Source organism: Equus quagga, chromosome 2 (assembly GCF_021613505.1).
Source record: "Equus quagga isolate Etosha38 chromosome 2, UCLA_HA_Equagga_1.0, whole genome shotgun sequence".
In the NCBI taxonomy this organism is placed as follows: Eukaryota; Metazoa; Chordata; class Mammalia; order Perissodactyla; family Equidae; genus Equus; species Equus quagga.
The window spans coordinates 155,643,192-155,658,603 of NC_060268.1; the positions used below are offsets into that span (position 1 = coordinate 155,643,192).

At 46.2% G+C, this 15,412-nt stretch overlaps 1 protein-coding gene across 1 annotated transcript in view; it reads right to left on the minus strand.

Moving 5' to 3' along the window:
* Positions 1 to 15,409, minus strand: part of PKD2L1 (polycystin 2 like 1, transient receptor potential cation channel) — a 68,731-nt gene extending 53,322 nt beyond the window's left edge. Inside the window, exons 1-3 of the mRNA XM_046652830.1 lie at positions 15,322 to 15,409; positions 14,540 to 14,706; positions 11,133 to 11,226 (exon numbers count right to left, since the gene is read on the minus strand). Coding sequence (XP_046508786.1) covers positions 11,133 to 11,226; positions 14,540 to 14,706; positions 15,322 to 15,409 — 349 coding nt within the window. The remainder of the gene's footprint in view (positions 1 to 11,132; positions 11,227 to 14,539; positions 14,707 to 15,321) is intronic.
* Positions 15,410 to 15,412: the final 3 nt, after the last annotated feature.

Consider the following 15,412-nt stretch of genomic DNA (forward strand, 5'->3'; position numbering starts at 1 on the left):
AAGTCCTAATCACCGGGGCTTATTCTGGAGGCCTAGTAGCCTTCTGTGTCAATCTAGATCTTCTGAGAAGGAAACTGGATAATGGTGCAAGAGTTTTAGGGGGAAGAAGGGGTACACCTGCGAGAGGAAATAGGGAGGGAGCCAAGGAAGGCCGGGAGAGCTGTCAGACCACGATGTAAGCGTGACCCTGAGTGAAGGAGACTCGGTAGGAAGGTCGGGTGGATTTCTGGGTGTAGTTAGTCTGAGAAAAATTTGCCAAGACCTTCGAGAAGCCAAAGTAAACCATGAGGGAAGTTCTGTCTCCCAGGAAGGGGCCTGCCTTAGTATCCCTGCTAAGCTCAAGTATTGGCTGGGCCGCTCCTAGGAAGCAGAAGTTCAGAGACTGCTCGCCTGGAAGTGTGGCCCGGGTGAATGCTCTTGGTCAATTATTCCACCAGTAGTTGGAGATCTATGAGGTCCATTCTCATGGCCTCCAAACCTTCATTTGGAAAAGGGATAGCCTCAGTCCTCAGGAGTCTCTGCCAAGTGCCATGGGTTTTCCCCACCTCTGAGGGGGACAATTCAATGCCCATTTTTCACTTCCTGTGCTGATTTCACTCCCCTCTCCCAGAGCCCTCCCCAGTGACCGAGAAGAGGCTCCTCCCCTCCCGTGCATCTGACTGTGTTCCTCGTCTCCTGGATGAATCCAGGCATGAGCACCTTCCCAAGCAAGCCCTACTTTTTCCATGCCTCTGCCTCTGGGCTCCTTCTTATAAACCCTGAAACATGAAGGAGGTAATGGGAATAGCTGGGTGTTGGCGTCAGCCCCACCCACAGGCCCAGGTGCCTATCTGCCCTGGCAGGAAGCTAGCTGGCCAGCACCAGGCCCCATCCCTTTCCTTGTGTCTTGCTATCTCAGGTGACCCTTCCCTGGCACCAGAGTCTGTGGTGTGATTCTGGCCTCAGCTAAAGCCAAGTACGCAATAGGGCAGCCATAGCTTTGCCACGTGGTCCAGAGGGTGAACCCTTAGGGGTTAAGAAGGAGGAGCTGGCATTTGTCTGGAGAAAGCAGAGGTTTGGTAAGGAGGGTGTTAGGGGAGAAGACTGCTGGGTGCCTGGCATAACAGGGACTGACCATGTCAATACCCCTGTGGGCCTCCCATACTCCCACTGGGTATGGGGCCCTGGGTTTGGCTCCTCTCTCCCCTTGGCTGGTTCTCAGCAGAAAGACAGGCTTGGGATGAATACAGTTGGCTCTCTGGGTTGCTGCTTGAAGGAGGACGTAGGGAAACCACGGACTCTGCAAGAGCATTTCTGGGCCAGATGACATTGCAAACCCAGAGTCCCCAAGAGAAATAGAAGGAAATAACTCTGGGCTTTAGAAGGAATCCAGTCAACCCCTGGCATGGGAGCAGCAGAGAAATAGCCTGGAAATCCACCAAGATTACATTATTTCATACTTTGATGTCAAACACGAAGCTGAGGGCAAGTGTGGGATTTTCCCTTTTCCCTCTCGGGCAGGGAGAGATGGAGAAGAAAGGTGGAGTTTGGGAGTGCAGGAGAAGGAAGCTGACCCAGGGGGCCTTCAAGACCGTAACTTCCACAGAGGCCAGGACCCTGGGTGCCAGGATTTCTGGAGCCTGGATGGGACCGTGAGGGCAGTGGTGGGTGGTAGGAGGACAGGAGGAGCAGGGCCCAGCCAGTCTCCTGCCCGCTCTCTGCTTAGCATGTTTGTTCCATGCTTGGAAAGAAGTACTTGCTAGACAAATTCGGTGAACTACCTACGACACACCTAGCAGATGTGCCTGATATATCGCCACTACATCATCTCCCATCCCATAAGCCCAGGCTAGCACGACTTTTCTAAGCCTTGCAAAATAAGGTTAAATATGTGGGTAATTATTAATAGATTGCCAAAGCACCTACCCTAATGCATGTAAGTAGGTGCTAAAAAAATGCTAAATGAGTCTGTTTGAAGCCCATCCTCTTTCCTAACCAATTCTAGGGGTGCCTCTATCAGGAAGGGCCCCTCTCCCTTCCCGGAAGCCATACCCCACTTAATATGCTATGTTTACACTCTACCATCATCAGACACTATCCTGCCCAGTTAGCTATTGTGCTTTGTCCTGTTTCTCTTAGAAAACTATGAGTCTTCCAGGGCAGAACCAAAACTCTGGCTCCATTCTCCCCGCCACAGTGCAGAAATGGGCGTTCTGGTGGGCATGGGGAAGCTCAGTCAGCACTCAATCCCCAGGTGGACACACTGGCTCAGAGGGACTTAATGGGAGAGCAGCAGATTTGGCTGGGAAGGGCTGGGGGTGGGGGGACATGCACAGAGGGAAGCTTGGCTCTGGACACAGCCAGCTGCCCTCTGGACCTTGCAGCCCTGCTGTGCCCACTCAGCTGCTATGTCAGTGGAAAGCAGGGGTGACATCAGCTGTGGAACAGGTTACTATCAGGCAAAGGGAAGGTCAGGGGAGGGTGGGCTGACTGCCTGTGCTCCCATCACGAGGTGGCTAGATGCACTGGGGAAAGATTGCCTTGTTGGGGCGGAGTTCTGGCAGGGCCTGCGGGGAACAGCAGGCAGGGAGGGAGGGAAGAAGGGAGGAGAGAAGCAAGAAAGGGTTGAAGGGCTAGGAATGGCTAATGTCCCGTACCTTTCCCCTGTGGGAGAGATGGAGGCCCTTGTTTGGAATTCTGGAAAACAGCTGTGACCTCCTTCAGGGCATTCTTAGCAAAGACAGGCAGTAAATAGGAGCATACGTCTCTGACCACAAAAGCAAGGCTGGGGCAGGGCTCCTCTCCCCACTTTGGCTCAGAGCAGAGTCAGGGTAAGACTTTCCGGGGCCGGCCCGGTGGCATACTGATTAAGTTCAGGTGCTCCACTTTGGCAGCCTGGGGTTCACGGGCTCGGATCCTGGATGTGGACCTATACACCTCTCATCAAGCCATGCTGTGTCCCACATACAAAACAGAGGAAGATTGGCACAGATGTCAGCTCAGTGACAGTCTTCCTCAAGCAAAAACAGGAAGGTTGGCAACACATATTGGCTCAGGCTCTATCTTCCTCATCAAAAAAAAAAAAAAGAAAGAAAGAAAGAAAAAAAGAAGAAGAAGGAAGACTTTCCCTTTAGCTCATTTGCTTGTGGAGGCCCCGGGCCTGGATCTGCCTGTCCTCTTTGCTGTCCATCCTAGATGGAATGCTCAGGTGTGGGGCCGCCTTCCCAGGCTGGGGAAAGATCCCCTGCAGGGGGTCAGGCACCACAGAAATCTCCAGCCTGGCCCTGGTCTGTGATCTCTGTCCCTAGGACTCACCTAGTCAGGCTGTCAGTGAAATCCCTGGCCCTGGCCCTGGCCCTGGCCCTGGTCCTGAGACCTTTGTCCCCAGGTCTCACCTGCCTAGACTATCAGTCCCCAGGTCATACGCTGTGCCCCGAGGCATTAACTGTTCCCAGCCACACCAACCATCTGATCTGATGACATACCTCCAGGTCCCAGAGAGAGGTAGCAATAACCTGGTAGAGGTCCCTTCTCTGGTACACACGCCTGTGCACACAAGCATGTGTGCACATGCACACACCCACACAGGCACACACACTCCCTCTGCTCCATGCTTAACAAGGGAGAACCTGGGGGAGAAGGGCTGGAGAAAGAGCTAGATCCTGGATAATGTGGACATGGACGTCTGGTAACACAGGGAGCTGGCTGCACAAGTGCACTGGCCTCTTCTCCACCAGGGTCACTGAGCAGAAGACCTACAGAACCATCTCTCTGGCCTGGGGCCCAGGAAGAGCCATGTTCAAAGGTCTCAGTCAGAGGAACATCAGTTTAGAGTCTCTTCTGGACCTCTAAACTTGTCAACTGCCCTTCTCCACATCCACCCCTAATGGCCTCTTGGGATTTAGACTACCATCTCCTCCAGGAAGTCTTCCCTGACTCTCCCAAGCTGGTCTTGTGTGTGCCTGTCCTCTGGAGTCCATAGCACTGTGTGCTAAGCTCCATCATCCAGAGTCATAAGGATCTCCTCCACTATGGTGAACGGCCCAAGGTCAGGACCTCGTTATGCCTCAGCCCTTACCACTGTGCCTGGGGCCATGTGGTGTTCCAGAAGTGTTTGCTGAATGAGTAAAGCAGTACACTCCTGGAAGGGAGGTGTGGGGGCCCCATCCCTTGCTTCATTCAATCTCCTCTAGAAGCCAGTGGTGTCCAGACAGGCTCCAGAAGAGCAGACCAGCCTCATCCCCTCTCTGGGCAGGAGAAAGAGAGCCCACTCATGCCAGCTCCCCTGGCTGTCTGCTGCCTGTGACTCAGCTTGGACCATGGGACAGGGAGGAGCCTACCTCCCAGGAGACGACTGCCCTCTTCTCTTGGCACAGAGAATTGGCTGGGACCAAACTCTGGGCCGGAGGTGAGAGCCGGCTTCTGTCCCTTCTCCACTTTGCCTGTGTCCCATGTGAAGGCCTGAAGTCAGGGTTATGTGGACAGTTTATACAGCACTGGCCTCTCGCCCTGGTGCCAGGATGCATGGGCAATGTGAATAGATAGATATATGGGGCTTGTTGGATCACAACTTGCCTAAGTGCACTCGTTTATTTGGGAAAGCTGACACTTTAATCTCAGCATCTGGAGGGGCTGAAGCAAGAGCGCCTGGGGGAAGAGTTGGGTTCAGTACCCGTCAATCATGAGGGAGGCGACTGGCCTAGTTTCTGTCACTCATGGAGTAGCGATTTAGGTCAAGAAAATATATTATCTTTACTTATGTACACCCAAAGTTTGGCTTAGACCTGTGTTAAGAAATATAGAAGAGTGAGGAAAGTGATAGTAAGGAAGGATAGAGTTTGAGGGCAGCTGGGGCAGGAGACAGTCCTGAGGTCCCTGAGCACTATGGGGCTCCCAGCCAGTCTTTGTGTAAGCCTTGCCTTGCCAGGCTCAGAGCCTCATGGACGTCACTGGCCTCTCCTTGCAGGGAGCCCAGAGGGCAAAAGGAAGAGAACGTCAGGTGGGCTGTCTAGGCTGCGTGAAACTTTACAAACACATCTCCCCTCTCCATCTCCTAACGCCTGTTTCACCTCTGGCAGAGGAGAGTCACAGACCCTCAAGATAGCTGTTACCCACTGACCAGCCCCCAGCTCTGAGCTACAAATCCATCTCCCTCTTTTTTCCTCCAGGCTAATGTGCCACAATCCCAGGTGTGTGTCCCCAAGCTCCCTCTCCCTAAACACATCAAGAAAAGACAAAAGGGAGGCCAAAACTGTCCCCAGGGCTAGGGTCTGTCCATATCATAAGTAGGCATTCATGAGAATCACATGATTTCCTGGGATAAAGGTCACTCGTGTGCAGAAAGCCTGTCACAGGGACCCTCAGCCATTTCCCAACTACCTGGGAGACCAGAACTAGGGGTATCAGAACTAGATACACGATATTTTAAGTCTGCTTGCCCCCATTTCACAGAAGAGAAACTGAGACACAAAGCACTAAAACATTAAGTCAGAGATGAAGCTGGGACTAGAGTTGGAAGAGAAACAAGCTCTGGAATCTTGTTATCTTCCATCCTCCCATGGCAGATTATTTTCTGAGCACCGTGGGCTATGGTGTCACCCTCTTGCTGACTGTAACGTAGGGAAAGAAACTAAAACCTACAAAGAGTGTGATGTGATCCGCCACACTACAGCGTCAGTAACATAATGCCCAGGGCTCTGGGCTCTTCCATGTGAATGTGGGAAGCAGAGAGAGGTTAATAACTGTCAGAAGAACCAGCACCCTGAGTGTGCCCATACATTTCAACACGCTTTCCCAAGCCAAGTCAAAATCAATGGAGGGACTGTCTCAACAGAAGTGAATGCTCATTTTGCAGCCAACAACGACTCACAGCCCCAGGGAGGTTGAAAAGGGAGAAGCAACAGTGACCCAGAGGTCTCCCTCTTCCAGAAAGCCGGGGAAAACTCTGGGAGTGGGCCACCCTGCCCACACCCCGAACCTGGACGACGCCCCTTCCAGAGAGCTCAGAGCTTCCCAGGGACGTCCACTGCACTATGGCTGGGCTGCTTCCATTGGGAAACCCAAGGCCATGCTTGGAACGGCGAGGTCATTAAAGAGAGACCTCCACACAGGCGGAGAAGAGCGGATACCACTCAGAGAAGTGCCTCCACGTTCAAGAGGAAAGCACTCTCTCTTGTCTCTCTCGACAGTGACCTGCTTGGGGTCATGTCCTTTCTTTGTGGGTAGAAGGAAATTTTGACAGGACAGTCAACATCTTTGCCCTCTCAGCTGTGGGAAGAGGCAGAGAAATCCTCTAAACTGTCTTCCCTCCCACCTGTGTTCCTGTGAGACGAAGGTCAGATAAATGCAACAGCTGGGGGTGGTTCAGCTGCCAGGACTCTGAGGGGAAGCAAAACCAAATAAGAGGCAGGGCTTGGAATTCCTAGGAAAGACCTTCACCCCCGGCAGAGGTCAGGAAGGGAGGAAAGGCCAGGTGAAGAGACACTGGCCCCTCCGGCGAGCTCTGTCCCCACGCTGTCCCCCACCTGCAACTACCTGCAGTCTAGAAACCAACCTCTCACCAGAGAGAGATTCTGCCTGCTCTGGGTCCGGCCCTGGAAACATCCATGACAGCAAGTCCTGATTAGAATGTGTATGACCCAAAAGGGAGCCAGAAAAATCATTACCAAGTGAGAATTCAGCTAGGAAAATTATTAGGCACAAACACTGAAGTATCACGCTTATAGAGCAAATGGACAGCAATTTTAAAAAAAGGGAAAAAAGAAAAAAAAAAAAGAAGAAATGAACTTTGGGTTCTTCTTGAGCAAAGATGATGCCCAGAATCTCCAAAGTTCCTGCATTTAGCAGAACAATTTGCTCTAAATCCCCTTACCCTTTTTCTTCTGTACCTGACATTACAAATCTGTTTATTTTGTTAATAGTCTCTCCCAGCAGAATGTAAGCTCCATGAAGGCAAGAACATGGAGCTTGTTCACCAGTGTCCCAGCTCCCAGGACAGTGCCTGCTCTCTGATAGGGGCTCGAGAAATACTGATTACATTTTGAATGAAGGGAGGAAGGAATGAATGAAGTAAATTTTAGGACTCCCTCTCCTGGGCTCCTATTCTGGCTCCCAACCCTTCCTAGTTAAGCTGAAGTATAGTTAGCATACAGTAAAATGTGCAGATCACAAGGGTTCAGTTTGATGAATCTTGACAACTGTATCTACTCAGTAACCAGCACCCAAAACAAGAAAGAGAACATTTCAATCACCAAAAATCTTCCGTCGGACCCCTTTCCAAATCAAACCCCCTCTCCTGGGCGGCAACGTTCTGACTTCTCTCACTATAGTTTTTCCTGTTACTGGCTTTCTTTTAAAGGGAATCAGTCAGTATGTACTTTTGGTGTCTGTCTTCTTTGGTGAGCATGTTTTCGAGAATCACACATGTTTTTGCCTGTATTTGTGGTTCATTCTTTTCGATTCTGAGTGTCCGTTGTATGAATAATCCGTAAATTGTTTATCTGTCCTTCTATTGGTGAACTTTTGGGAATTTTTCCCATTTGAGGCTACGATGAATGAAGATGTGATGAATTTTCTTGTACAAGTCTTTTTGTGGACATCCATTTTAACTTCACGGGAGGAAATTTCTAGGAGTAGAATTACTGGATCTTAGGATAGAGAAATGTTCAAGGTTATAAGAAACTGCCAAACTGTTTCCAAAATAGTCATACCCTTTCATGCTTCCACTAGCATTGTGTGAGAGTTTCAGTTGTTCCACACACCCACCAACATTTAGTGTTCTCAGCCTTTTTTTTTTTTTTAAAGCTAGGTGGTGCTTGCCCTCTGGCCTTGCCTTTGCTCTTTCTTTTTTTTTTTTTTTTTTTTTGGCAGGGGAAGATTCACCTGCTGCCAATCTTCCTCCTTTTATCTTCCTCTCCGGCCCCGCAAAGCCCCAGGACATAGTTGTGTATAACTGTAAATTCTTCTAATTCTTCTACGGGAGCTGCTGCCACAGCACAGCTACTGACAGAGGAGTGGTGTGGTTTGGGGCTCGGGAACCAGGCCCCGGTCGCTGAAGCAGAGCATACCGAATTTTAACTGCTAGGCTGTTAGGACTGGCTCAAAGTATTCTCAGTCTTTTTAAACTTAGTCATTCTAGTAAGTGTGTACTGTATCTCATTGTAGTTTTTAAAAATAGCTTTATTGAGATATAATTTATATACCATGCAATTTATCTGTTTAAATTGTACAATTCAGTGGTTTTTACTATAGTCACAAAGTTCTGCCTCCATCATCACAGTCAATTTTAGAGCATTTTCATTACCCCAAAAGAAACCCTGCACTCCTTAGCCATCACCAACCCCCCCAACCTCCCCCTGACCTCCTCCAAGCCTTAGGCAACCACTAGTCTACTTTCTGTCTCTATAGAGTCCCCTATTCTGGACATTCCATTTACATGGAATCATACAATATGTGGCCTTTTTTTTTTTCTGAGGAAGATTAGCCCTGAGCTAACATCTGTGCCAATCTTCCTCCACTCTATATGTGGGTTGTCACCACAGCATGGCTGACAGGTGGTATAGGTCCGCCCCAGGCTCTGAAGCCATGAACTTGGGCTGCCGAAGCAGAACATGCCAAACTTAACCAGTATGCCATGGGGCAGCCCCAATATGTGGTGTTTTGTGACTGACTTCTTTCACTTAGCATTATATTTTCAAGGTTCATTTATGTCATTGTATACCAGTGCTTCATTCTTTTTTATTACTGAATAATATTCCTTGGTAAAAATAGAGAACATCTTATTTATCCATTAGTCAGTTGATGGACATTTGGGTTGTTTCCACTTTTTGGCTATTGTGAATAATGTTGCTATGAATACTTGTGTACAAGTTTTTGTGTGGACATGTGTTTGTGTTTTCATTTCTCTTGGGTATATACCTGGGAGTGGAATGGCTGGATCAGATGGTAACTCCATGTTTAACCTTTTAAGGAGCTGCCAAACTGTTTTCAGAAGTGGCTGCACCATGTTACATTCCCACCAACAGTGTAGGAGGGTTCCAATTTCTCCATATCGTCGCCAACACTTGTTATTATCTGTTTTTAAAAAATATATATATAGCCATCCTAATGGGTATGAAGTATTTTATTTTGGTTTTAACTTGCATTTCCCTGATGGCTACAGATGTTGAGCATCTTTTCATGTGCTTTGTGAATCTTCTTTGGAGAAATATCTACTAAATTTTTAATTGGGTTATTTGTCTTTTTATTATTGAGTTATAAGACTTCTTTGCATGTTCTAGATATACGTCCCTTACCAGATATTTGATATGCAAACATTTTCTCTCATTCTGTGTCTGGTCTTTTTACTTTCTTGATAATATCCTCTGAAACACAAAAATTTTTATTTTGATGAAGTCCAGTTTATCTATTTTTTCTTTAGCTACTTATGCTTTGGGTGTCAATATCTAAGGCTAGCAATGCTGAACAATTTTTTGTGTGCTTATTGGCCACTTTTATATTTTCTTTTGTGAAATGTCCGTTGAAATCTACTGCCAGTTTTTATTGAGTTTATCTTTTTACATGCTGTAAGCTATGTTCCCATTCTCAGGCTTATGTATTTGTTTTCTTAATTGTTCCTTTTGATAGGAGAAAATTTTAACTTTTATGAAGTCTAATTTATCCATTTTTTTCTTGTGATTATTGCTTTTTGTGTCCTGTCCAAAGATCCTTGGCTACCTCAAGGTCGCAAAGATTCTTTCCTCTGGTTTTATATATAAGCTTTATGGTTGTGGGTTTTACATTTAGCTCTATGATCCCTCTCAAATTAACTTTGGGGTATAGAGTGAGCTAAAGGTTGAGGTTCATTTATTCTATATGGATTTCCAGTTGTTCTAGCAACATTTGTTAAAGAGACTTTCCTCTCCACATTGTACTGACCTGGGAATTTTGTAAAAAATCAGTTAATCGTATATGTGTTGGTGCATTTCCGAAATTTCTAATTTGTTTCATTGATCTATTTGTGTCTGCTTTTCCTCACACCACACTGTCTTGTCTGCTATAGCTTTATAGTAAGTCCTGAAATAAAATGGTTTCATTCTTCCAATTTTGTTCTTCTTTTTCAAGATTGTTTTTAGCTAGTCTAGACCCTTTGCATTTTCATTTAAATTTTAGAATCAGTTTGTCTATTTCCTCAAAAGAAAACCTGTTGGATTTTTATAAGGCTTAAATTAACCTGTAGATCAATATGGGGTCTTCCCATCCAAGAACATAGTTTATCTCCATTTCTTTAAGAATTTTTAAATTTCTCTTAGCAATGCTTTGGTAGTTCTCAATGTGGAGACTTGCAAAATTGTGTTAGATTTATTCCTCTGTGTGTGATTTTCTTTTTTAAAAGATTTTATTTTCCCTTTTTCTCCCCAAAGCCCCCTGGTACATAGTTGTATATTTTCGGCTGTGGGTCCTTCTAGCTGTGGCATGTGGGATGCTGCCTCAGCATGGCTTGATGAGCGGTGCCATGTCCGCACCCAGGATTCAAACCAGCAAAACCTTGGGCTGCCACAGCTGAGTGCACAAACTTAACCATTTGGCCACGGGGCCAGCCCCTGTATGTGATATTTTTGATGCTATTTCGAACAGTATATTTTAAATTTCATTCTCAAATTGTTCTTTAATGATATATAGAACAAAATAATTTTTATATTGATTTTGTATCCTTGACCTTTCCAAGTTTACTTACCAATTTTGGCTTTTTTTTTTTTTTTTTTGATGGCTTCCATAGGATTTTCCATATACACAATTATGTCTGCTGCAAATCATGGCAGTTTTACCTCTTCTTTCCCTATCTTTATGCCTTTCATTTATTTTTCAGGCCTATTGCACTACCCAGAATTTTTAGCACAGTGTTGAATAGAAGTGGTAAGAGCAGACCGGCTTGCCTGTTCCTTTACCTTAGGGAAAAGGGATTTACTACCATTAAGTATAATATTAGCTGCAGGCTTTTTGTAGATGTTCTTTGTCAGGTTAGGGAGGTTTCTTTCAATTCCTAGTTTTCCAAGATATTTCTAGTTTGTATCTGAGAGATTTCCCCCCCTAGGCTACAACAACAGTCTCGAGCCCCTTAGTGTTTCTTGCCGCCATATCACTGTACCACCCAGATGCACAGTTACTGCCCTTACTCTTAGGAGCCAGCTCAAAGTCAAAGGTTTCCGGTACAATTATCTCCTCCGAGGCCCCATGGAAGAAGGCAGCAGGGGCCCCATCTCCCGCAGCCTGCAGTTTGATAAGAGAAATAAGATATATGGAGGTAGTTATTAAGTCCGTGGAAGAAGGCCGTAAATGACAGGGTAAGCTCTCCGGAGGCCCCAGGTGAGAGAGAGAACATTTCCAGCAGTGGTGAAGGTCAGGAGAGGCTTTACAGAAGGGCTGGAGCTTGAATTTGGCCTTGAAGAGTGAGTAATATTTTGACAGCCAGAGGGGACAGGGAGAAAACGTCGGGGAGATGCAGCATGTTTAGAAATCAGCAAGAATGCAGTTTGGTGAGCTGTACATTATACAAAGCAGGGAGTGAGAATTAAAGTGGAACGGGAAGTTCAGAGTCAAATCACAGAGCACTTTAAATATTCTAATAGTAACATACTATGTGTCCGATAGCGTATTAATCACCTTCATACCTTATTTACTATGCACAAAAAATTTACAAAACAAACACTATTATCTCCATTACGCAAATGATGAAACTGAAGCTCACAGAGCCAAGTAAACTATTGTCTCAATTAACTTCAGAACAAAGACCTTGGCCTACTACTTCTTTTTTTCCTCCCTTTTATAGTATTGTTTTACACAGTTGTGATCACATAAATATATGTTTTTGTTCTATCTTGTTAACATTATAGCATGAACATTTTCCCACGTCATTAGAAACGCCTCTTACATTATATTTTTATCGGTGTTGGCTGCATGAAACTGTATCACAGTTTACAGTTTTTGTAATACTATGTATTGTAACATTATTTTTTAATTTTTTAATTTTTTTAAAGATTGGCACCTGGGCTAACAACTGTTGCCAATCTTTTTTTTTTTAAGGATTGGCACCTGGGCTAACAACTGTTGCTAATCTTTTTCATTTTTTTCTGCTTTATCTCCCCAAACCCCCCTCTGTACACAGTTGTATATCTTAGTTGCAGGTCCTTCTAGTTGTGGGATGTGGGACGCCGCCTCAACATAGCCTGACGAGCGGTGCCATGTCCGCGCCCAGGATCCCAACCCTGGGCCACTGCAGCAGAGCGCGCGAACTTAACCACTCGGCCACGGAGCCGGCCCCAACTTTTGATATTACAAATAATGCTGTGGTGAATATGTTTGTGAATCAATTTATCCTTAGGTCTTTGGTAGTGACAAATTGCATATCACTGTTATTTTGTACCAAATCTTTAGTAAAGTTTAACATTTTTCAAGAGTTTGTTTGCCGTCCGTATGTCTTCTCTTACGAAACACCTTTCGTTTCCTTTGCTCCTTTCTCATTTTGAGTTTCAATTAAGTTTATCAGTCTGTATGAGCCCTTTGTATACAAAGGCTGTTAACTTTTTGCTGTCATAATTGTTGGGACAATTTGTTTCTTTTGTTGCCCTAGGGCCCCTTGACCAAGAAATACATTTAGAACCCACGTCAGTGTATTGGTTTGGCCATTGTCACTTGACAGCCATAGTGTGACCAGGGTCAGGAGTAGAGGTGATCTCTACTCCAAGGGGAAATAAATTTTCAGTTAGGGAAATAGAGTAAAAATATTCTCAGAGGATTTGAGGTAGGTTTTTTTTTTTTCTTTTTCCAGTGTAAGCAACTCTAAATTTTTATGCTAACAAAGGAGAACAGAGCTGTGGCTGAAACAGACCCAACACTGTATCATTCAATTCTAAGTTAGGTTCTCATCAGGGTCATGTCAAAAGCAGCGACAATTTCCCAAGGGCATGGCTGAGGGACAATTACAATTCCGGAAAATTGTTGCATTGAAATATCCCTTTGGGTCCATTATGTTACCTGGCTGTGCTGAGTCAGAGGACCTGAGGATTTCCAGGCTTAGAATACCAGGACACCCAGTGAAATGGGGGTAAACCAGAGCCTTTCCAAGCACAGATTTGCTTTCTTGACCCTGTGCTGAATATGAACAATTCCTTGCCTATCACAACCAGATTCAGGAACACCTGAGAAGGACTGAGGGAACAGGGAAACTGTGTTCTGTGACTTCTTGCTATTGACGCCTTATTACCTGAAGTGGCTAAAGGGAGTCTGTTTCTTCTCACTCTCTTGAGTTGAAGAATCAGAATGAAGTTTAAAAACTGCGATGGTATCTTGTGCCCCTTTTCTTAGAGGAGGGTTTATAGCTCCAATCTCCATCTTCTAAGCATACTGTGTACTTTCCTCTTACATGCTAAAATATCAATGATTTTAATCAATAGATAAATTCCATTGTATACAAATATTGATCACATACTTATTTATAACTTCTCATTTGCCACTGACCTAATAAGTGTTTGTTTTTTGGTGTTTTTTCTTTTTTTTTTGCTGAGGAAGATTAGCCCTGAGCTAACTTCTGCCAATCTTTCCTCCACTTTATATGTGATTTTCTGCCACAGCACAGCTGATGAGCGGTGTAGGTCTGAGACCAGGATCCAGACCTGCAAACCCAGGCCACTGAAGCAGAGTGTGCCCAAACTCAGCCACTATATCAGGGGTCCGGCCCCAAGACCTAATACTTCTTGATACCAAAGCTCATGCTTTCCCCATAATATTACTCCTATCATGCAGCCATGTTTTGTGGGCAGTAGAAAACTACTGAGAGTTTTAATGTAGTGGGTGACACTCTCATAGCCACGTGACACACCCTGGACGAATTTCAGGGAGGAAGCCCAAGCTAGGGAACCAGTCACTTTTCTATGTAGTTATCAACAACAAGATGAGCTCTGATCATTTCTCCCTAAAACTTTCTCCCTAATCCAGACCTTCCCTAAATTCCCAAATATTCCTCCACAGGGTAGCATCTTGTCTTTAGAGAAAAATAAAATACTCCAGCTCTACATTTTTGTCTTAGCAACCCTCTCCTTTCTCTGGCAGAAAAATGAATGATCTAGCACCTGGCCAGCACTAAGTAATACCAGCAGTAAGAGTGAGGGGGAAGGCAGTCTCCAGGGGACGCTGATTTTTCAGATTGCTCCCTGATGAAGTCCAGGATCTGGAGGAAACAAGGTCAAATATACTCAGGCAGTTACAGAGAAAGAAAGCTGGTCTCTGTGGTAGAGCTACCTTTGATCACAATTAAGGGCACACCCCAAAAGGAACTCTGAATCTTCCCCCTTGAAGAGTAAGCTCGCAGTTGGTAGAGGAATTAAGCAAATCCGACATTGTAGAGAGACCCTGAAGAGTTGCAGCATGGGCAGACTTCTCTTCCACATGCAGGGCACCTCTGAGCCATGACGAGACAAGTTGTCCATATCTGAAAACATCTAGTCCCATTCCAAATTTTTGCACTGGACAGGGAGCCAGGACTGGAATGGAAGTGCCTGGTGACTGGCCAGGGGGTTGGACTGACCCTGAGACCAGTGGCCGACAAGGGAGCTCCGTAGTCCTCCACCCAGGCGATCCCAGGTGCCTGCCTTCCTGAGAAGCTGATCGTTGGTACAGAAGTTTCTATCTTCTCCTCTTCCCAGAGGAAGGTTCCTGGGATGGTATTTGAGGAGGCAAAGACGTGGAAGGAGGCTGGGAGGAAGCATAGCCTGCCTGGTTTCAAGCTTACTCTCATGGTGAGGCTCCCACAGGCCCAGAAAAGCAGGGGGCATTAGAGACAGGTCGGTGAGGTCGGAGCACGTCGAGGATGCCTGGTTCTGAGCAGGGTTAAGAGTTTGGGCTCTAGCATCACATTTCTGGGCTCAACTTGTAGCTCTGCCACTTACTGGCTGCGTGACCAGAGTCAAGTTTTTTAATTTCTCCATATCTCACTTGCCTCACCTTTAAAAGGGAATAATGGACTACCTATTTCATAGGATCACGGGAAGGATAAAACAAATGATTCTTGTGAAATGGCTTGCAGTAATAAATTCAATGCTTCTTAGCTATTCTTGTTCCACGTACAATCCTTTCTCCTGCCTCTGGGTGAAAGTACATGTCTGTGCTTCCTGCATTTTTCCATGAAGGAGATTCCAAAATTACAACCTGACAATCTGAAGAATATCCAAAACATCCCTCACACGTTCTGGAGGAGTGGGCATAGGCATGGGATCACCCAGTGGCGCCTGGCAGTGAACGTCGCGCGCTGGGCGAGCCCAGCGGCTGAACCTCCTGCGCGCGTGCAGGACCACACATAGGAGGATCTACGTGCGTGTGCGCGACCGCCCGCCGGGAGGCCCAGCGAGTTCAGCGGGCTCAGGTTAGCGCCGCGCAGCTGTGGGCGAGGCAGAGCCATTGT